Source organism: Columba livia, chromosome 6 (genome assembly GCF_036013475.1).
Source record: "Columba livia isolate bColLiv1 breed racing homer chromosome 6, bColLiv1.pat.W.v2, whole genome shotgun sequence".
Taxonomy (NCBI): Eukaryota; Metazoa; Chordata; class Aves; order Columbiformes; family Columbidae; genus Columba; species Columba livia.
Window position 1 is genome coordinate 36,877,066 of NC_088607.1, and position 22,841 is coordinate 36,899,906.

The 22,841-nt window shown below is 43.7% G+C and overlaps 1 protein-coding gene across 3 annotated transcripts in view; it reads left to right on the forward strand.

Annotated features, from left to right (window-relative positions):
• Positions 1–22,841, forward strand: part of PRKG1 (protein kinase cGMP-dependent 1) — a 442,922-nt gene that overhangs the window by 55,409 nt on the left and 364,672 nt on the right. For all 3 annotated transcript variants that reach the window (XM_065068161.1, XM_065068160.1, XM_065068162.1), the window contains exon 2: positions 8,235–8,401. In XM_065068161.1, the coding sequence (XP_064924233.1) occupies positions 8,235–8,401 (167 nt within the window). The remainder of the gene's footprint in view (positions 1–8,234; positions 8,402–22,841) is intronic.

Genomic DNA, 22,841 nt, shown 5'->3' on the forward strand with positions numbered 1-22,841 from the left:
GATGCTGTTTGGATCTATCGGCAGTGGTTTGTCAAAATGAAGCCCATGTGGGAGTTCCTTGGAGGTGTCAGATATTTCAGACGTAGGCAAATTGTGTTGGCAAGAGCTGACTTGGTTTTTGTTTTACTGAGCTTGCCAACACTTCCAGTATTTAAAACTGGGTTTTTGTAGGATGCAAAATCCTAGCCTGGAAAAGGATGGTAAATTAAGCTCTGTGGGGTGAGACATGTTAAAATGCAAGAGTTAACCAACTCTTGACTGCAGTATTTCTGTACTGAAAATTTTCAGTGTAGGTGAAAGGAGATTTCATCATTTTTTTCTCAAATCATTTTGCCTTTCAAGTGTTGAATGCCAAAATACGATATAATGAACAGCAGTGTAAATGAACTGCATGTTTTACTGATATATTTAGAAATCTGAAGTGGAACTGTCTGATTGACGTGTTCTCTACAGAGCAACACGATTCTGCAACTGTAAGTTGTATTTAAGTACAAGGAAGAATGAAAATGGGGAGATTATTTTCATTTTACAGGTTTAGATCGGGGCACACTTACTTTCCCCGTTGCTTGTCTCTTTAATCAGGATGTCGGCTTAAAAACAATTTAGCGTACTCCTCTGAAGAACATATTCTTCCATCCAATAGAAGTAACAGTCTCGGTTGAAGATGCTTAAGATCCTACTCAGAAATTTCCTTTGGCAACTGTGGGTTGTATGTTGTGGGAAAGGCAGGCACTGTAAAGAAAATCCTCAAGTATATTTAAGGGCCTTCATGTTATTCAGTCCCGGGTTTGAATCCTACTCTTATTCCCAGTTAAATGAGACGAGAATAGCTCTCTGGAGTTATATTTAAAATTCCCTTTAAGGAACACTCAACGCTGTCTTCATCCATAGCCAAAACAAACAGCTAATGGAGAGTTATGGACTGGTAATAGCATGAGAGTCCAAACAAGCCCCAGATTTTACCGAAAGGTCCAGGCTTTTCTGTGAGAGGGATCAAATCAGCAGCTCAGAAAGTTCTGCTTTCTGCCTCTATTTCTCACATAGGAACCCGAGAGACCTGCAACACATAACACAGCCGGTTGGGAAGGGATGAGTGCAAGGGTGAGATCTCAACCCTTCTCCTGTCGACAGGCATTTTGGTGTCATTTTATGGCTCTAAGCGGTTACTTTTGAACCTCTGTATGTTTGGCCAGGCCACAGTGTTCATAAACAGAGCCGAACATGTGGAAAAATACATGTAGGATCAATGGGCCACTTGGTGAACAGAATGATTTTATAGCAAGCAATAGCCGTGTTTTAGTAAGGCATCTGTAGCTCTATATTTACTGCTTTTTAGAAGGTGGGGGCTTTTCTATGTTGAAGGGAGCACCTCTATAGAGACCTTTTATAACACACAAATTATTCACTGTATCGCTGTCCTCAATGATTAAACATCCTTCTGTCAGAGACTTTCTTTAGTTTTGTTGGTTAAAGAGAGAACAAAGGTTCCTACTTGATAACCCAGGTGTTTTGGTGTTAACTAGACTGGAAGCTGAAATGTTGAGGTCCTGTTCCACAGCAGTGTGTGTACATTCTGGTCTTATGTACTCTTAAAAACGTAGTTCAAAGCTCTGTGAATGAGGACTCTGAGCAAAGAGCTTCCCCAAACCTGCTATAAACTTGCAGCCTTTGCTTTTTGTGTTACTTGAAAGGGAATCCCCCTTACGAAATGAAGGGACATATAGGTAAACACTTCTAAACATTTTGCAGTGTGGATTTTTAAACAGACGGTTGTGGTGGGAATCGTCTGGACTCCTGTATTGCTCATCATATTCTGAGACTGAGCCCGCAGATTTTTTTCCGTGTTTCTAATCTACTGAAATCAGTTTGATTCCTTGTGCCGGAGCTCCCAAAAGTGTCGTGCTTGGGCATGAGTTTCTCTAAATGTGCTCGCTGGGTTTGGTTGGTGGACTGTGAGACTGTGGTGGGTCCCTGGATTCCCTGACAGAGGGCATGGGAACAGAAATTAGCCTTGAAGATATGAAGGCCTACCCGTGAGAAAGATGGGAGTAAAGGAGTGTCCGGAGATGTTAAGGATGTACCCGTGAGAGAGAAGGGAGTAAAAGAGTAACATTGATGACAGCAAAAATAGCCAATGAGATGTTACTGCTGTAACTTGTAACCAAGAGTGAAGAGACACACAAATTGGTAAAACTGTATAAAAATGCACTTGTGGCGATAAATGGCATCTACTACTTTCATCCTAGAAGAACTTGGTCTATGTTGTTTGTCTGTCTCAACGGCGACAGTGGATAGATGTGAAGGATGCACACGTGTATTTAATTGGGGTTTTACAGCAATGAAGAAACAGCACAAAGAAGACGCCACTGGTTGTGGTGGCTTTGAGCGAGGTTTATCAGAGGAGTAAATAGAGTTCTCAGCCTCCGGGGAGCTGCGTTGTTATTGCTCTGAACACAGTGAACACCGTCCCCATGCCTGGTCCAATTTCTGTGTGTGTATTGAAGAATATGGGTGTTTAGGTCATTAGTAGGAGTGGCAGACTCTCAATGTGGAAGGCTCTAGAAAAAATGCTCCTTCTCCTCCCATTAGCATTGGCAAAAAAACGTCATATTGAAAAGAGAGGAACAGCTAAAGAAAAGGCTTTGCATTTTTTTCTTTTCTTCTTCTTGACTATTAATACAAAATACACTTTCTCCTTCCCTTTCCTGAGCCACCTTCCAGCCTGTCTGCCCAGTACATTGCTTTTCATTTTTCTTGCTTTGCTCCAGCCTGAGAGTTTAAAGCGGTTTCAGTAGGAAGCTGTGGCGTTATACTCGTGACCAGCGTAAAATTCATGTCTGCTTCCACCTGCTCCGTGTCACTGTTGTCTCAACTGAACTCCTCATTCCTTTTATTCTCCTGTTTAATCAGCTCTGTGGACCTGAGGTTCCTGCAGACCCCATGGCAAACCCTATGGCTCCACGTTTCCGTGAGCATCCCCACATGTACACGGCATTAGTCTTTCCATCGATTCTTCCCTTCCTTAAACTCAGCAAGCAGCTTTTCCGATGTTGAAATAAGACCTTTTGGGACAAAGATGAGCTTTTTGTCCTAATATTTGTTGTATGTGCCAGAAGGTACATATCTAGCTTAGAAAGTGTGGGTTTTTTTGCTGTAGGTGATGAGCTTGAGATGAGGAATCATTCTGCTCTTTGTAAGATGCAAATTACTGTCAGGATAACAGGCTGTATTACAAGGGTGGGTATTTTACTGTGTGCAAGGCAAACCACTGTAGCATTAGCTTTGCTTCTTATCTAGGGCTGCGTAACATCTCAGAGTGTTTTTTCACATCTGCTGCAAAGCCAAATTTCTACCTTGTGCCTTCGCGCCTGTGTGAGCAGCTGTTAGCGGCAGGTTTGGAGCCAAACTCTCGGCCTATATTATTCAATATATTCATCAATGGTTTGGATGAGGGAATAGAGTGACTGTCAGCAAGTTTGCTGCTGACACCAAGCTGGGAGGAGCGGCTGACACTGGAAGCTGTGCTGCCATCAGAGACCTGGACAGGCTGGAGAGCTGGGTGGGGAAAAATTTAATGAAATAGAACAAGGGCAAGTGTAGAGTCTTGTATCTGGGCAGGAACAACCCCAGGTTCCAGTATAAGTTGGGGAATGACCTATTAGAGAGCAGTGTAGAGGAAAGGGGCCTGGGGGTCCTGGGGACAGCAGGATGACCATGAGCCAGCACTGGGCCCTTGTGGCCAGGAAGGCCAATGGTACCTGGGGTGGGTTAGAAGGGGGTGGTCAGTAGGTCAGAGAGGTTCTCCTGCCCCTCTGCTCTGCCCTGGGGAGACCACACCTGGAATATTGTGTCCAGTTGTGGCCCCTCAGTTCCAGCAGGACAGGGAACTGCTGGAGAGAGTCCAGCGCAGCCACCAAGATGCTGAAGGGAGTGGAGCATCTCCCGTGTGAGGAAAGGCTGAGGGAGCTGGGGCTCTGGAGCTGGACAAGAGGACACTGAGGGGGGACTCATTCATGGGGATCAATATGGAAAGGGTGAGTGTCAGGAGGATGGAGCCAGGCTCTTCTCGGTGACAACCAGTGACAGGACAAGGGGCAATGGGTACAAACTGGAACACAGGAGGTTCCACTTAAATTTGAGAAGAAACTTGTTCCTGGTGAGGGTGGCAGAGCCTGGCCCAGGCTGCCCAGGGAGGTTGTGGAGTCTCCTTCTGTGCAGACATTCCAACCCGCCTGGACACCTTCCTGTGTAACCTCATCTGGGTGTTCCTGCTCCATGGGGGGATTGCACTGCATGAGCTTTCCAGGTCCCCTCCAACCCCTCACATTCTGTGATCCTGTGATTCTGTGAAATTCTGCATTTTATGGCCACTGCAACGAGGGAAACCTTTGGCACAAGCTTTTTCCAGCCCAGCTGACACACGGCCCCTGTCTGATGAGACAGAAAATGGGGCGGAATATTTGCCCTGTGTTTGCTGGCTCTGAGCTGGCTGCGGGAGCCCCGCTTACAGAATTAGGATGTGCGTGTATTTATATCCGCTTTTCTTCTGAGCGGCATTCACAACCAGCCGTACAGGTTTTTCATGTATTAAGTGTATTTTCAGCAAACTTCTTAAGGTGCTTTTTGCATGACTTCTGCAAATTAGAATGCAATTAGGTTGTTCCTGCTGTTGCCTTATTAATTACCGTGGTGGGCTTAAACTGATTTGGGAAAGGATGTATCGCAACGGATTGTGCCCTTTTATTTATTTTTTTAATTTCTTAACTGTTCATCAAGTCTCCATCGCATTTGATCATTAATCTTTCAGCAAAACCAATGGCTTAGTGCCAGGTTCCTGTCTCTGGAGAGGGGAGACGAGAACAGCCACTTTCTACTCTGAATTGACCCTCAGCATTAGCAGCCCTTCGGTTCAGCGCCAAGTGAATATTCATGAAAATAACCCCCTCCTCAAAACAGGGTCATTTGGAAATAGTTCTGGTCCCTTACAAATATAGTAGTTGATTTTGTTTGCAGATTGTTCCTGTTAGAAACTTGAAAATACAGAATAAATACTCCTTGAAAATAAGAGGTAGTGAGACAGCTGTGTCTTGTTTAAACCACTTACTTGCAATAGCAGGAGTGCAGTTTTGACCATTTTAAATACCTTTTTTGTATTACTAGGTAGATCTGTGTATTCACACATCTTGGATAGATGCTGTTTTCAAATACTGATGATGATGATTAGGGAATGGTGTGGTTTAGAAAGGCATTAGTTATGCAATAATTGTGAACTATGAGTAAATTTGTATTCTTTGAGTTTCATTTCATATAAAAGAAAAACCTATTTCCCTGAAAAAGCACCTGTGGATTATATTGAAAGGAAACGGTGTAATAAAACAATGTAGGCCTGTAATAAAACAATGTTGAAGACCTGGCGTGTTCAACTACGTGGGAATGGTAATCTACATTGCATGAGTCATTTGTTTGAGTTGTTAGAGCGACGAATATCCTCTTGCAGGCAACAATAGGGTAACTCGTATTGTAGCTATGACAATGGAATTTTAGTTATCAACCGATTCTCCAATGTGTCAAACTAGACAGATGGAGCATTTCCCGCTGAAAAGCTTTGTAGCTTATCAACGACAAAGTGCGGTTGAGACGCTCATAAATGGGCACTTTGGGCTGCAAGGTGCTTGTTCCTCCAGCCAGCGCAGTTTGTGGGCAGCTGGAGGTGCTTTTCTCTCATGCTTTGTGTTTGAAGTCTAATTTTAATTAATTATCCTTAAATAATAATATCTATTTTGGTTACATTCAAGCAAGACTGAGTTGTTATCCGGACCATTCTGTGGAGATATTTAAATTTAAGGTGCTTAGATGTGGCAGAGATGAAACTGCATTATTGATGTCCTGGCCAGTGTGGCTTTTTCCTCATAATGGCCGTATCTCATATTGTCATTATAAGGGTTGGAATGACTTGGTTGGGCCTCTGAGCTTTAATTTTGCTGATATTTCTATGTTGAAGGGCAGGGGCTGCGGATCAGTTGTTCTCTTAGACTCTAATAATACTATTAAGCTCACAAGTCCCCTAAGTTTGTTCATGTTGTGTATGTTTTGCTGCTTTGCCCCAAAATGGACTTGGGATGGATTTTCTCAGCCCCTGTGCTGCTCCTTCACTGTCGTTTACACCAAGTTTCATGGATCCTTTTCAAATCCTTCGCTGTGCTTAATTCTGACAAGAAAAGCATTGTTTCTCTTCTGAGGGCCTCTAAATTACCGGGGCGGGGGGGGACACACTGACTTGAACAGTGTCCGAATTCCCTCCGATCTCTCGCGGTTCTTTTTCCAAACACTCCACTTGAAAGGCTGACTTTATTTTATCAAGGAGAAAGCCTTATTTGGAGCCTCGGAATGAAAGAAATGGCTGAAATGGTAACGCTACTTGATATGACTAATGCAAAAGCTTTCATTGTGCTTTCTTCTTCAGCAGGCGGTTTGAGTAATGCTGATAATTAGTGCCTTTGTTGAGAGGATCAGGGGGGACCCGTGCGGGTGGCGAAGACCAAAAGAGCAGTACTGAGTCAAGGCTTAGCCTAAAAAGCTAGTCTCGCTCTAACGCGGGGGGAGGGATTAAGGAAAGCGGGTTGTCATCTAGTCAACCTCCCAAATCACCAGCTCATTGCAAGAAGGAACCCAGCCGTGGGGTTGCTGGTGGTTATTATTTGCGTGCGTGAGGAATTGGAGCGACAGGATGCAAAGTCAAATTAGATTGCTGGAGAGCAAAAGGGTTTTGAGGAGTTGGTGTCATCTTGCAGACAGTGCTTGAGGAGTCTGGTCTGCTTCCCGTCCTGTCGGCGCTGATGGGCTCGGGATGTGTCCTGTTGAAACAACCTCGCGGCTGTCAAAAGCATCACAAGCATCTTAAACATCAACAAAGCAAATCTGTGCTGCATGGAACCTTGAGGTGTATTTTACAAAGACGGTAGCGTAATATCTCCGAGACTGTCTGGCTGGTTTTGGACTTCTGAAGTCCAAATTTGGCTCTTCTGCAAGAAGATATGATCCATTAATGTATCTTTCTTTGAAAACCGTGTTTCATATTGATATTTCCAAAATAAAACAATCTCTCTGGAATGCATAAGCTCTGCAGGTAGCCGTTATCTGCCTGGGCTATGAGCACATGAGCAAATAGATCAGCCCAGAGAAATGAAGTTGCAGAAGGAGAAATGAAGGGCTGAGGTCCCGGTGTCCTCCCTGGGGGCGTTTTAGGAGCTTTAGTTTTGGTCTAGATCTAGGCTGAGCCTCCTCCATTGTTCATTTGCACAAGTTGCTTTGGGATGGATTTGCAAAACGGCGTAATTACGCCGCATCAGCACGTGGAAGAGGTTGAACTTGATGGTCCGAAGGGAACACTTGGGGGTTCACCTGAGTGGGATTCAGCGCCTGGGGAGCATTTTAGTTGTAGGAATCAGAAGAATCACAGGATAAACACATCAGTTGTTTTGTTGCATGTTTTCTATCATAACATGACCACGGCAGAGGCACTTCTGGAGAGAGCAGCTTGCGTTACAGACCTATTTTATTCTCCCAGAGAACGCTGTGTCTTCAGAAACAACTCCTTCCTTACTCAGCTTTGCAAAGGGGCTGCTAAGAACTCCAGGCTTCCAGCCCCATTGCGTGCCAAACCAAACCAGCACGTATAATTTTATGCACACTAATAGAATATTGGAATTTTCCATTTAAATTAATTAATAGTGGTTCCTCTAGTAAATAGTATCGTCTTTAGTCTTCGATTAATACTCAAAGAATCAGTGTGCTATCGCACTTTTGTGGGCTCTGATTTGTATAATTTAATAGAAAAATAAAATAATCTGCCTCATAAATCCTTTTCTTGTTTGCGTTTCCTTTCAGTTTTGTAGATGGAGGATATTTCAAGTAGCTGTGTTATTCTTTGATGTTGTTATAGATGTGAAACTTGTGGCTAAAAGAGGATCTTGCAATCACATGAGATCTATTTTTATTTCAATACTTGATGGATCTAAAACTTCCTTACACAAGATAATTACCAGTTGACATTTCTGCATTTTTTTGTATTTCTTTGCAGATGGACTTTATCAGATTTTTAGGGAAAAGGTTGGAATTTTTTCCCAAGGAGATACTTACCAGGGCACCACGTGCTTGTGCTAAAGTTCACGTGCTATGAATTAACTCAGCTGATGGATGGTGGCTAAATCTTGCTGGTTTGGTTCTTCCCGCAGGTCCAAGGAGCTGATAAAGGAGGCGATCCTCGACAATGACTTCATGAAGAATCTGGAGCTGTCTCAGATCCAGGAGATTGTGGATTGTATGTATCCCGTGGAATATGGCAAAGACAGCTGCATCATCAAGGAAGGAGACGTGGGTTCCCTCGTGTATGTCATGGAAGGTATGGCTTAAAAAGCTAATATTTCCTTCCTTTTTTTCAACACATACAGGGATGGAAACTTTCAAGGCAAAAATAATTTCAAATCTTGCCCTGACATCCAGCGGCATAAACCTCTGCTAAATGTAGTTCTTTGGCTTTGAGGCAATACCAATGGTTTGCTATAGAAATTAAGGACTTAACAGAAAGAATGTTGCTATGGAAAGGAGAAGAGACTGTAAAACAAGAATATGGTCGTGGCTCTCTACTTCATGGGTATTTGGAGGACAAGTTTGGAGGTGTTGACAAAGCACATGGGGCTCTCTGCAGAAGCAGTGTGTTGTATAATAGAAAATGGTATTTTTCTGTGCTGTGAGCGAAATAAGTGTAGCATCTGCACTTTAGCACATCTGATTTGTCACAGTATGTGTTGCGGCAGGGTTTTGTTTTGCGGTGGGATGCGAGGGCGGTGGATGTTCTGTTGTTCTTGGGAGCTGTCAGGTTTCTGAACATCATTTAGCGGGATAGGTGTTGCCAGTGCTCTCCTTCTCCAAAATGTCAGCTATTTGCATTTTGGATCTTACTCTTTCCAAGTTCTCTAACTATTAGCATGTCAAATCGGGCATCTTTTATATATGTGTTTGTCTTTTCCTTTTAAACAAAGTGCTGTTTCGTCTGTAGGAGTTACTAAGCTTGATCAAACCTCATGTCCGTCTACTACAGCATCCCACACCTGACAGTGACTGATAGTGAGCTCTGAGCAAAGGTCTCTGTTTTAATTCGGATAATGCAACAAGTGATTCGGTACAACACAAATGGATAAATGCGTATAAAATTCATGCTCTTACCATCTGGTAGACTCACATGCATTTTGGCCCGGTAACATCTAAGGGGAATGGAGGTTCCTTACTTGCCCGTATCTTTTGAGCAAATAGGGCACAGAACTACAGGTTATATATAACTTGTGTGTTTATATGTACGTGTACATGCACAAATTAATTTCTTAAATGGTTCTTTTAAACAAAAACACTTTCAAGGCAGCAAGCCATCCTTTAAACATGGTTTCCTGCCAAGCTCTTAATGCTGAATAGTTGCAAATGCTCTTCACTAGTTTCCCAAAACAGCTTTAATATTCTGGCCATTTAAGGTTAAGTCCTTTCTCAAGCCACAGGTTTAATTCCTTCAGCTTTTCATGTTTTTAAATTTGGTGTATTCAAGTGGTATTTTTTGTTCTGAAGTAGTTAGTGTGGGATACCAAAGCAAATTCTGTTTCCACCCCCAGCATTACATGTAAATATTTAGGTTTTTCAATCCTCCATTTGAATACAGAGACTGCTTTGCTGAAGTACAGGATCTGTTCTGCCGCTAATCAAAAACTGCTTTAAAAGAATATTGGAATAGTATTTTTTTGGTGGTAAAACGTGGAGGGTTTTCAGTGCACAGCTCTGCGCTCGCTTCCCAAACACCAGCGCAACAGGGCACGCTCACAGTTACTTTGCTGCACGGCTGGTTTGGGATGTTGTCCCTTGAAAAACCCCCTCAAACAGGACACGGTCTGAATTGGCGCGTACTGATCGCTCGCTCAGTCTCTTCACATTCTTTGGGGAGGATTGGGGAGGGATTTCCACCGTGTTTTGGGGTACTGAACACGGCTTGGTACTCAGTTGACCCTTAATCTGATCCAGTGATGGTTTACTGTTACTGTCACCTCCTTGAATTAAGCAGATGTTTCTAATTGTCGGTCCAAACTCCATCCCTCAATTCTTGATTCTTGTCTTCTAAAACAACTGTGTATCAAATCAAGTACAACTTTTGCGGGGTTTTTGTGTACTTTAGCTTCTCCTTGCTCTTCTGGCAGCCCTCGATGTATGAGGGCACGACTTGGCTCTCCCCCAGACTTCGGTTGGTCTCGTAACTTAATTTAAGATTATTTAGACAGCTCCGTAAATATGCATAATGCTTTGCAAACAAAATTATGGAGAGTTTCTAGTCTATGTTTAGACATAATGCAATGAGTGATGGTGAAGTAATGGAAATGGAGGCAGACGTTATCAGCTGGGTTGGGTTCTGGTTCTGAGAGCAGGCTCGCTCGTTCATTTGGGCGCATCATTTTGTGGCCTCCTGGTTATTAACACACCCCCTGCCGCCCAACTTATAAACTTTATTCTATACAAAACTCTACTGGAGAAACCTATCCTTATGAGTATTAATGAGAGGTATTTTCTTGTCTCAGAAATCAAATAAATGCTGCAAGTCCTGCTTCCATAAGTTCCTCTTGGAATTCCTTACTTGGCTTTATAGCTGTGCTGAATATGAATTAAAATTACTCATGTAGAGCATTTGATACCCAATACCCTTATGCATGTCTATAATTTATGATTCAACTTTTAGATAGAGCCTCTTACCAGAAGTCTGAGTTACCTATTGGTGATGTTTCCTTGGACTAATTTAAATAATAATTTAAGTAAGATGGATTTGAAAATATCCATCATTTTCACTGCTACTTTCCGCATTCTCGTTTATCACGGTGAAGCAGCGGTAGTCTCTGTTTTAATCTCTGTTTTAATTTTCCTCTTTAGACACGAGGACTCTGCTGATCCTGATGAGACCTTTACAATTATGTTCCTTGACTATCTGAGTTCTTTAGCATGGACGTTAAAATACATGTGTATGTGACACTTGTTGAGCTCGGTGAATCTTCAAAGGCTGGATAATGATGAATGTTGACCTACAAACTCTTTGCTATTATTTCATGTCTTTCCTCAGATTTTTTGCCCTCCTTGTACTTCTTTTATTATCAGGAACCAGAGCAGCACTCATGAAGAGATTGGACTTTAGAGATGAAAAGTCAGTTAATACGGTGAAGTTTGAGAAAAGACTGAGGTCATTGGGAACTCAAGAAGAAAATATTTCATATATTTAATTAGTCAACCTATTATGTATCAAACGGGGCAGGGAGAAGTGAAACACAATAGAAGAAAATGGGAGAAGACTGGAAAGTGTGCTGTAGATGGAGAGAGGAGGAAACTGAAACGTTCTACCAGTCAGGAGCTGAAAGTGGAGTTTCTCAGGAGGCTGAATCACGAATTTAGGCCTTGCTTTGCTTTTAGTTGTTTGCTTCTGGGCTGACTCTAGCAGTAGTCTGTGCCTTCCTGGCCAGATTTCCATCTTTTGGAAAATAAGGGCCCCTGACTTACTGTTTTCAGCCCTTCCGGACTATTGCTGGCCCCACCGTGTCCCAGCCCTGGAAACAGGATAGTTCCCTAGCATCATCCTGCTTATTTACATCATTGAGGTGACAGAGTCTGAAGGATTTGTGGCACAAAACCCCTTGTGCATTAAATGCAAATAGCCAAGGAGACGTTTGTTCAGTTAACACAATTAATGAGGTTGATGCCGATGTATTTCTTCCAGAGAGAAGGGAGGTACCCACAGTGAGGCACAATGACCCGGAGCACGGGAAGGAAGGAACCATTGCATCGGAGCCCGATGGAAAGAGATCTTACGGTTTTATACCTCACCTGACCTCCATTAGGGTTTTTTTGCTGTTTACAGGCTGTTCTTTGCATTTTAAATATTTCTCTGTTCCTTAGCAGCAGTGCCGTCATCAGGTATCTGTGTGATGGTGAAACAGTAACACGAACTGGATCCTGTGCCTGGGAAAGACTTCTCAGGACAGAGAGCTGTTGGATTTGGGGGGGTCAGAGCAAGCTGTGTTTCCTTAGCAGGGTTTTGTACAATCAAGTGTTTCTCTTCCTCTCCAAAGTTTTCCCTTATGCCTGCAGGAAGGTAACTGGTCATAATGGTCTCTTGCGGCACATGACGTGTGTCCGTTTGTCTTGGGTGGCTCTCAGGAATTACAGAATAAGGATTTATATGAAGCAGCAAGGTAGGAACTGGTGTTTCATCAAGTTCTGAAATGGTTTGGGGTGTGGGACATCCCTTAGTTCACGACTTTTGCATATTAACCGACTTGGGTAAAGAAATGCCCTTAATGTATAGCAACACCAAAAAATTTCCCTTGTAGCTGTGCTTTGAAGGTGGGAATGGACTTATTTGTGATCTAAGCAAGTACTGTAATGAATACTGAAATTACTGGAAGCACAGAGCATTAAGCATCCCTCTGGGCTGGTGAAACTGGGGGTGATGAGGGGAACGCGCAATGCTGTGGCTCATCCACCTGCACCGAGCTGTGCTGGCACCCTGCAAGTAAAACAACGCTGAGACTAAAATAAACTTAGTGGAAATATTACCTTTCTGATGAGGAAGGATATTGGGGGTTCAACAGAATGTCTTCAAATTGAAGTTTCTTTCAGAGCCAGGAAAGGTTCTCGCTGGTTACTCTTATTCTGCCTCTTAAATTATCCCACCATCTCCAGTTTTCTTTAAGGAAAAATAAACCAAATCTTTTCCAAGTTCTAGTTTTGCGGGTTTGCATTGGTTATCTCAAAGCTTTCTTTGGGCATAATATTTCTAAAAGTTTCTGAAAGCGCTTAAAAATGTGAGAACCTGGGAAGGTCTCTTTCAGTGCGATCCGTGCGGTGTTGACAGGTTTGAGTTATGCGGGGGTGTTCCCTCACACTAATGAGGATAAATGCGATATCCCACAGCTGAAACCAAATGTTTCCTCTTGTGCTCCCTCTCTGCCTGAACCTGTCAACTGCAGTATGTCACATTTGATGGGTGCATTATGAAAAGAAAATGTAGCACCAGAGCTGCAGATAAATCAGGCGACAAGGTACAAGTTTTAGACTCTTGTGGCTAAGACTCATGCTGTTATAAACAGACGCCCGATTTTTTTTAGAAGCTATATTAGTAGGTGTAAAGAGCCCTCCTTTTATGTTTGTTGCTATTCCCATAAAGTATGGAAGAAATAATACAGCGAGCTGGTGGGGGGAAGGAAGGTCAAAATACTTGAATTAACTATTTTGTTGCTTCTGATTTTGTATTGGCGGCAGGTGTTGCAAGATCCTTCCTGACTGTTTGTCCTTCTGCAAAGCCCCATTGAGGCTGCACCTCTGCACCACAGCTGGAGGGAAATAGTGTCACCAATACCCTGTGGGCTCGTAGCTCTGCAGGCATGAAAAGGGAAGAAGCAGCTTTTTAAGAATACGTGCTGAGAAACAGCCTTACGCTTCCCCCAGCCCTTCTTTTAGTAGTTTTTTCCTCTTTTCTTAAATTGAATTATATTTTTGCCTTCAACCGTGGAGGTTTGCCTTTTATTTTTAAAGGAGACTTTGTTTCTTGCTTCGTTCTTGGTGGCTTCTCCAAAGCAATGAAGCGGCTAATTGTGACTTCCCATGGGAAAGTGTTTTTTGGCAGTCAGAGATGTCTCAGGTAGGAATGTATTCCAAAGAGTTGCAGGATTTGACAGGATGTCAAACTCGGTGTTGATGAGGGAAGACAAACAAAATCCCCGCAGCCATTTGAAGGGCAAAGAGAGATGCAGGAGGCTGTACGAGACCTCCCATCAGGGGCGCAGAGCTCGCTGCTCTCACACGGACAAAATCCCCCCATCTCTGGGGATTTTTGCTGTTGAATCCAGACCAAAGCAGGGACATTGACACTGCCCGCGGTCCTCGAGACATCCCCTCACTGCTTTCTGCGGGGTATCGCAGCCCGCGTTTTGTGACGCCATAAGAGTTCATCGTTGCTTATCCTCGTTATCGCTTCTCAATGTGTGCTGGAGGGTCTCACCCTTCCCTCTCCTGTTTGCTTTTGCCTAACTCTGCAGTTCTGTGATTTAGTTGTTTTCAATGATCCCTGCAGCCCGATGTGCAGTCATCCCCAACCGCTGCATCCCGGCTGTCTGTGTGTCACCCCGCCTCTGGCCCCTCTGTTGTCTCTCTCTACGGACTGCTCTCATAAAGATCTGATTTAATAGGATGTAATTGCTCTTCGAGCCCTCGAGTCTTCTGAGTCAGTTTCTTCTCAGAGAAAGGATTTGGTAGGACTGAGTCTTCTAAATGAAAGAGGAATGGAGAACAGAGGCCCATTTTGGATTTAAGTAGGCTAAATGACTTTGTTCCCCAGTACAAATCCTGAACAGCAGTAGCACTGTCACCTCAGTGGAGAGAGTGCATCATGCCTCTTGACCTGCACCACATTTATTTGTATCTTTCTGTGCTTACAAGAGATTCCTTACTTTATTACGGCCTGTTACTATTGTCATTGCAAGGTCCAAATGCATGAGCTTCTCCTGGCCATGCTGGTGTTTGCCAACGCTCATGGTGATCTTCATTCATCTCAAAAAAAAACATATTGAGGTGTTGGTGTTGGTTGGTTGGGTTTCTTTTTCCTTTTATTTATTTCCCAGTTTTGGTGAAAGGATACAGCCTGCAACAAACTTGACGAATTCTTTAATCTGTTTTTAATTCGTTTAGCCTCTGGGGCCAAGTGTGAACGTGCAGTTTCTGGTTCGGTCAATTAAATGCAGAGATGTTGGCTCAACTCTTGCGTCTGCTGGGGCGTTTTGGGTCATTTTATGCTCTGAGATGGTACCTGGAGAGAGGGAGTGGAGCCCATGCAGGTTGGGGTTTGCCTGGCTGCACAGTGGGTTTGTCATGTCCTCCCAAATAATATCCTTGCTCTCAACATCCTCAAGGTTGGTGGACTGATGTCTCAGGCCACTATGAAGCTCCTGCCTTTTTGGCCTAGGTCCTCTGAGGTGTTTTCCCACCTTTCTACATCTCCCAGGAACGCCCAGGAAGGTACTTATAGCTGCATCCATTGCAATCAGGGGTTTTCCAACACAATTGAGGCTTCTAAGATTTATTCTGCCTTTCAGTACGAGTGTTTTGGGCCCTACCTCTGTCTCTGAGCCTCTCCTCAAGGGCTTTGGATCTGCCTTCCCAGGCAAACGTCGAAAAATAGCATCTCATTGCACAGATAGGAGGTGGCTCTTGAGACTGGAGAGCATTTATTCAGTGTCCATAAGGAGCACTGTGTAGGAAGGAATCAATTAGACACTTATGGCAAAGTGGGATTTTCTGCGCAGCCTGCCAGCAAATCACTGGCCTCTGAAGAACCACCTTTCACAGGATTTTCCATTCGTCTTGTGCAAATGTACTGTGGCAGCAGTTTCTCTTTGCACTCATCTGGTTAATATCTTTGGCTTCCCTCCACACCTTTCCTTTTTTTCCTCTTCTTATGTGTTTTTCTCCTTTTTTATGCCGCTGTTGCAGAGTGGGGCACGAGTAGGGTCTTTCCTGTGCTCAGAGATACTGCTGCTCGCTGGAAGCCTGTAACCTTCATGGGTTTTCTATTCAAGTCTTTGTGTTCCCATGGAAATAAGTGATTTAGTGGTCATTGCTTGTCTAGGAAATTTATAATCCCTCCCCACATCTCCCATGTGCGGTGCTGAGACCTCTGGGTATCAGGGCAAGACCTTTTTCGGAGGTTCTCTGGGCTTAGGAAGTTCTCTAGGATTGATGTCTCGTTCCAAAGATGACCCTGCTGCAGAGCAGACTTTGTGAGGACGTGCTGGAGCGGGCAAGGGGGGTAATATCAGGTGTCGTTCCAGGTGTGCAGGACATCTCAGCAGCTCCCTGTTGGAAACTGGCCTCTCATGGAGCCACAGGTTTTGTAGGGCTAGAAGACCATCCCTTGGGCAATGCATTGGCATTAAAAGAGTATCCTGGAGCTCCTTATGCTGTGAATGTGCATGTGGGCCAAAGGAGCAAGGGAGGTTGTCAACCAAGTTCCTTGAAGTAGATGTTTTCACATCTGGCACCTCAAACCGTGAGGTCAGTTTTGGGCCTCTCACACCAAGAAAGGCCTTGAGGTGCTGGAGCGAGTTGAGAGAAGGGAACGGAGCTGGTGAGGGGCTGGAGCACAAGTGTGATGGGAGCGGCTGAGGGACCTGGGGGTTCAGCTGGAGAACAGGAGCTGAGGGGAGACCTTCTGATCTCTGAACTGCCTGAAAGGAGCTTGGAGCCAGGGGGGTCGGGCTCTGCTCCCCAGGAACAAGCGCCAGGAGCAGAGGAAACGGCCTCAAGTTGCGCCAGGGGAGGTTGAGGTTGGATCTGGAGAACAATTTCTTCCCCAAAGGGCTGTGGGGCATTGGAACAGGCTGCCCAGGGCAGTGCTGGAGTCACCATCCCTGGAGGGATGGACAGACGGACATGAGGTTCTCAGGACATGGGGCAGTGCCAGGGTGGGTTATGGTTGGACTCAATGATCTTGAGGGTTTCTTCCATTTTGTAATACTTGTGAGATTTACACAGCCTTTCCTTCCCTAATCCCGGCTCAGGTGACAATGAACGCTCCCACTGTCCTTATAAAACGCCATCATCTTTCCTTCTATAAACCCCACTTTGCTCTGATTCAGCATCCTGCTGAGAGAGTTTCATAGCAGTTATCACAAAAAATATATAACAACTTGCAGTTTGGTTGGAGCTATTTTAGGAGAAGGGGTAAGTAAGAGTATCACCCGTACCATGTTGCAGCACTATTACAGCACTGTGTTTATAAACCTCTAGTGTCTTTATTGCATTTAAAGTGCTAAGAGTTAGTTCTGCAGCCTTAGAAATAATTACTTTATACAGAACAAATATCAAACCGTATCTGTCATGAGCACAATCGCTGCCTATAACCAGTGCCACAGTGATGACCAGAATTTCATATCCTATCTCATCTCATGAAACAAGTCCAAGAAATGCTTACTGCTGTTAGGATGAGTAAATAACTACTTTTTGAAAAGGCAGTTATTAGAACACTATAAAATTAAAGTAACTAGGTGACAATGGTGGAAGATTTCCGTTTGTACTGTACTGCATATGAGAACAACAGTGTGCAACTCATTTTCTCTATGATACAAGCCATACGCAAGGCTGTCTCACACCAGCACAGTAAATGAACACAGCACCTGAATACCTGATTTATCGTCTCCTAGAAGACTGCTAGAAACAAATTTTAAGTAGATAAAAATTTGGCAAAATATAGAAACACACTTCTAACAACCTTCTCAATACATCAGCCACACAGAGAAGTCCATGCCTTACCTACTTGTGTAAAAATACTTAGCGAGAAGTACTTGTGGATTTTTGTAACCAATAAATAACTGTAGTTTTACAGTTCACAAACCCCTTTGAAGACACACGAGGCCCCGGGTTAAATGCCGAAGCAGATTTTGATGGAGACCCAGAGCGCTGCAGTGAACGTGTAGCTGCGTCTTTGATCCCGTGGGGGTTTTTGGAGCGCGCCAGGTTTTCATGTCGCAGCCATAAATGCAGGTGACTGCCGAGTCATGGCAGCGCTTTTGTTGTTCTTATGCTGCCGGTTCCTCAGTTCGCTCTCAGGCTGTTAATACCACTTAAGAATCTACACTGAGAAGCTCTTGAGTATTTTTAAGTATATCAAGGCACGGTTGATAAAAACATATGGACTCAGTTGTCTTTTTTCATCACACGCCTGGTGAGGGGCATGACTGGAATTATGGGCAAGTGATATAAAAGTACGATCTCTAAACAGTGCCGGAAATAAAAATATTGTTACCTTAAAGATAAACAGGTCTCACAGTAACATCACTAAGATTCTCACAATATTCAGGCTGGACATAACACAGTCTCAGAGCATCAACTAAAGCTAAAACAAGCCTGATATTTCTCCAAGGAAGGTGGGTTAAACTTCATGGAAATCCTGGAGATATATCAACCAAAATGTGAGTGTGTAATGACAGAGGAGCAACCAGAAATGTTTTAAATCTTAACACTTCACCCCTCTGCTCTATAAACTCTTCCCCAGCACTTGGGAGATGGAGAGGATCATAGAATCATGGAATCCCTTTGGTTGGAAAAGACATTTAAGATCATCGAGTCCAACTGTTAACCCAGCACTGACAAGTCCACCTCTAACACATCTCTAAGAACCTCATTTATTATAGATAATATATAATAATTTCTGTTTATATATATATAATAATTTATGTAACATATAACAGTTTATGTTCAGGAATGGCAAGAGGATGTACCCATATTCTGAGCATAGTATTTAATTGAGTAATTCAGTAATGAAAACCTAACCTCTGGCCGGTCTAAGCCAATATTTGCTAGGGGGGGAGGAGAAAATGCAATCAAAGCTGGGAGCTAATGACTTCAGACCTATCAAATATAATTTCTTGTAGCTGTTTAAATAGTTATAATAATGATAATAATGGTCATAATTATCAACCAGCTTCAGATTTCTCAAGGCATTGCCTAACTGGGAGCAGAGAGGAGGGTTTATACAGTATATAATGCATTTATATCAGAGCAGCCAAGCACCTGCAGAGCCGAGTCTCGTCCCTCTGGCCTCATTCAAGTAGTGCTGTCAGCACAAGCTTCCCCGGGGGATTTGGATGCAAAGGTTCTGCTGACAGGTTCTTAAGCAATGCTAGAAAAGTTTTATTGTCAAAATGACATGAAAAAAAATAATATATATATATATATATGTATATTTTTTTCAAATGAATGCCCAGCTTTCTTTGCAATCTGCTCATGTTCACTCGTATTTACTACTCTTACCATTTCATTCATCATTATCTTCTCAGAAACTAAAGTTCGCAGTCTCTTTGCAGTGTATTATGGAGCAAGGCTGGAGCACAGTGAGCAAAAGCTCCAGCCCTCATTGCTAGGGAGGAGTATTGAGCGTGTATCCAACAGATAGATTCTGTAACTGCATTCGTACAACCTGGTTCATCTGCAGGCAGCCAAATATTCATTTTCCGCTCTTCAGGGAAGAAAAGGCAGAGGCGTAACCTCCTTCAAAAGATTCCCGCTGTATAGGAAACGTAATGAATGTGTGCTTGTTGCCTCGCATAAGATCATAGTTGATGTGCTATTTATTTTCTATTTCTCAGCAGTTATGCAGAGACTGCTTTGTCGGTAAGGGGGTTTTATTTACAACATAAATGGGTGAGATAAAGCCTCATTCATTTTATTAATAGGAGCTGAAAAGGGAGGACCAAATGTCTTTCTTTCTCCCCCACCGTTCCATGATTCCCTTTTATTGGAACTCCCACAACTGAAATGGAAAATAAAAGGACTTTTTATCATAATAGCACACATGAAAGCGCCTGGATTTTGACGTTTGTTTCTGCCCATTAAAATCCACGCCTATATAATTTAGTCTTTGTGTGCAGACAGAAAGACTCAAGTGTTCGCAATCCAAACTATTATTAAAGGAACGTTAGAGGCAAAGTGTTCCCCTTTGTTGGGCTCCACTGGCCTTTTTTAATGCTGTAGGTTGTACAGAGCTCAAAATAAAGAGTTTGAGGAGGGGAAGGAGAGAAAGGCTTCCTGCCTCTTGTATCTGTAGTGGAAATTGAAAGGGAGAAAACAGGAAAATTGAGAAAGAAAGGGAATTCTAGTCCATAGACATCCAGGGAAGTGCAGAGATTTATTTTTAAATGTCATTCTTCAGCAAAGTTTTCTTATTTTTCTTTTGGTTTAATACGTTAGTGTCAGTCTCAAACTTTTTTGTCACCCAGGCAGATGAGTTTTGGGGGGAAAATGAGAGTTTTGCTCTTAGGAAAGCAATCTTGAAGATATCAAAATGTCAGATCAGTGTTCGCATTGTGTTCTTCTGAAATCATGAAAATTACAATGTATTCCAGCAGCTGCTATTCGTAGCCCATCCGAGCACAGCTGATTATTAAACGCAATCTGAATACACAGGAATTTAAGACTGAAAAACTAATAAAAATAAGATGTTTGCCATCCTTGTGCTAAATATTTGTGTAAGTTCTGACTGGAAACTGCTATTTTGTGAAGTGACTAGAACATGAAATAACCCTGGGTAGCTTTCTTGTATTATAAATAACAGCGGCAGCTGAGGTTTGAGATGATGCAGATCTGGAAAAGCAATAATCCTGTTGTAGTTATGCAGGCGCATCCTTCCAGGAGAGTTCCACAGGGGACTGTTCATCATTGCTGAAGCATTATCAACCCTTATCTTGAAGTAGGAAGAAACTTGAAGTTATTTTCTGGCTGGATCAAGGGACTTTTTTCTTTTCACAAAATCACAGAATCCCAGAATGTGAGGGGTTGGAAGGGACCTGGAAAGCTCATCCAGTGCAATCCCCCCATGGAGCAGGAACACCCAGATGAGGTTACACAGGAAGGTGTCCAAGCGGGTTGGAATGTCTGCAGAGAAGGAGACTCCACAACCCCCCTGGGCAGCCTGGGCCAGGCTCTGCCACCCTCACCGGGAACAAGTTTCTTCTCATATTTCAGTGGAACCTCCTGTGTTCCAGTTTGCACCCTTTGCCCCTTGTCCTGTCATTGGTTGTCACCGAGAAGAGCCTGGCTCCATCCTCCTGACACTCCCCCTTTCCATATTGATCCCCATGAATGAGTCCCCCCTCAGTGTCCTCTTGTCCAGCTCCAGAGCCCCAGCTCCCTCAGCCTTTCCTCACCCGGGAGATGCTCCACTCCCTTCAGCATCTTGGTGGCTGCGCTGGACTCTCTCCAGCAGTTCCCTGTCCTGCTGGAACTGAGGGGCCCCAACTGGACACAATATTCCAGGTGTGGTCTCCCCAGGGCAGAGCAGAGGGGCAGGAGAACCTCTCTGACCTACTGACCACCCCCTTCTAACCCACCCCAGGTACCATTGGCCTTCCTGGCCACAAGGGCCCAGTGCTGGCTCATGGTCACCCTGCTGTCCCCAGGACCCCCAGGCCCCTTTCCCCTACACTGCTCTCTAATAGGTCATTCCCCAACCTATACTGGAACCTGGGGTTGTTCCTGCCCAGATTCAAGACTCTACACTTGCCCTTGTTCTATTTCATTAAATTTTTCCCCACCCAGCTCTCCAGCCTGTCCAGGTCTCTGATGGCAGCACAGCTTCCAGTGTCACCACTCCTCCCAGCTTGGTGTCATCAGCAAACTCCCTGACAGTCACTCTATTCCCTCGTCCAAATCATTGATGAATATATTGAATAATACAGGCCCCAGTACTGACCCTTGAGGCACTGCACTAGATACAGGCCTCCAACTAGACTTTCTGGTGTTCATTTATAACTTCACAGGTCTCTTAAAGTTAATTGTGTTTTGCGTTGCATGTTGTTCTTCATTTGCTTCCAGATCTTTTCGTAATTGCTTTTGCGGGGGATGGAGAGATCCAGGAGCTTGTAAAAGAACTGTATTCAGAACTAGGTGAAATCTTAGTTAAATGGGTTTTTTAAGGGTTTTAGCCCAAAACCTTGTGTTCTTTTGCTATGTAGCAATTGTTTTCATTGGAAAATTGAAGTTATAACATTGGTAGAAATCTTCAGTGGGAAATGGAGAACTGTCTGTGGCAAAGCCCCGCTAACCTCGCCGGTGCAAAGTGATGAAAAACTTGTGAACTTGAGTGCAGACGTCACTGCAAAAATATTCCTAAAGACCACGGGGTGATTTTTCCCCCTAAACCTGGTAGTTTTCCAGTTACCCACTGAGGTTTGTAGGGACTGGTAGGTCTCAGTATCAACTGTTCTTAGAGCCAAGTGGTCAACATGCCCTAAAACAACAACTATTTCCAGAGATCTCCTTTAAACATTGGCTCCCCATGTTAAAATCTGGACTGAACTAAATCCACGGCAGATTTTTTTTAACCGAGGAATGTGTTTGTTCCCAGTCGGTAGGAGATAAGAAGAGAAGGCGTTGTCCTTGGGGATGCTTGTCTGGGGGGAACGACTGGAACTCCCGCAAGATGAATGAAAATAGAGCAAGTTTATTTTCTGCTTTTCATCAGCTTGTTGTCATTGCTCAGCTATCTCCAGCACGTTGTTTTCCTGCTTGGAAAAACAAGCCTTTTTCACACACCCCACTTAGTTGAAAATATTCCATGCCGCAGAACTAACCTTGCTCAAAACCGGGGATGGTTTATTTCTTAGTCTTGTGCTCTGTTGGCTGAACAGATTGTGATCATCAGGGAATTGAAGCTTTTGGGTTTCTTGAGGTGCTTTTGGTGGTGGTTGGGAAGAGCGGAGTGCTGGGATGTCCCAGCCGCTTCCCGTGCTGCTTTACCCCTTTACATCTCAGTTTTCCGTCTTACTTCTGCAAGATAAACGTATCTTATTGAACTGTCAAAATAAGCAGGGCTGTGTTTTCTTGGTGGAAACACGCTGGGGAGGAGGCTGGGGAATCTAAGAGTATGTATCCTCCATCGCTTCTGTTTTTTTCCAAAGTCTGGAGAATTTGGGACTGTCCGGTCCCAACAGATGGGATGAGGGATGAGTTACCTCTGAACGCAACACGCGCCCTGACGCAACAGATGAGATCAGGTGTGAGTTAACTCTGGGTAATTCTGCACGGCAATGCGAAGTGAATGACAATCACTCCGGGGGTCCAGTTATGAATTTACTAAAAGCACGTGGTGGTATACAAATTACAGCAATTAGTGACTTGGCAAAAGTATGTTATAGTACCACAAAATCTATCAATACATTGACAGCAAAAGCCCTTCCAAAAACGGTGGGTTGGCAACAATTAGTAAATGTAATGCA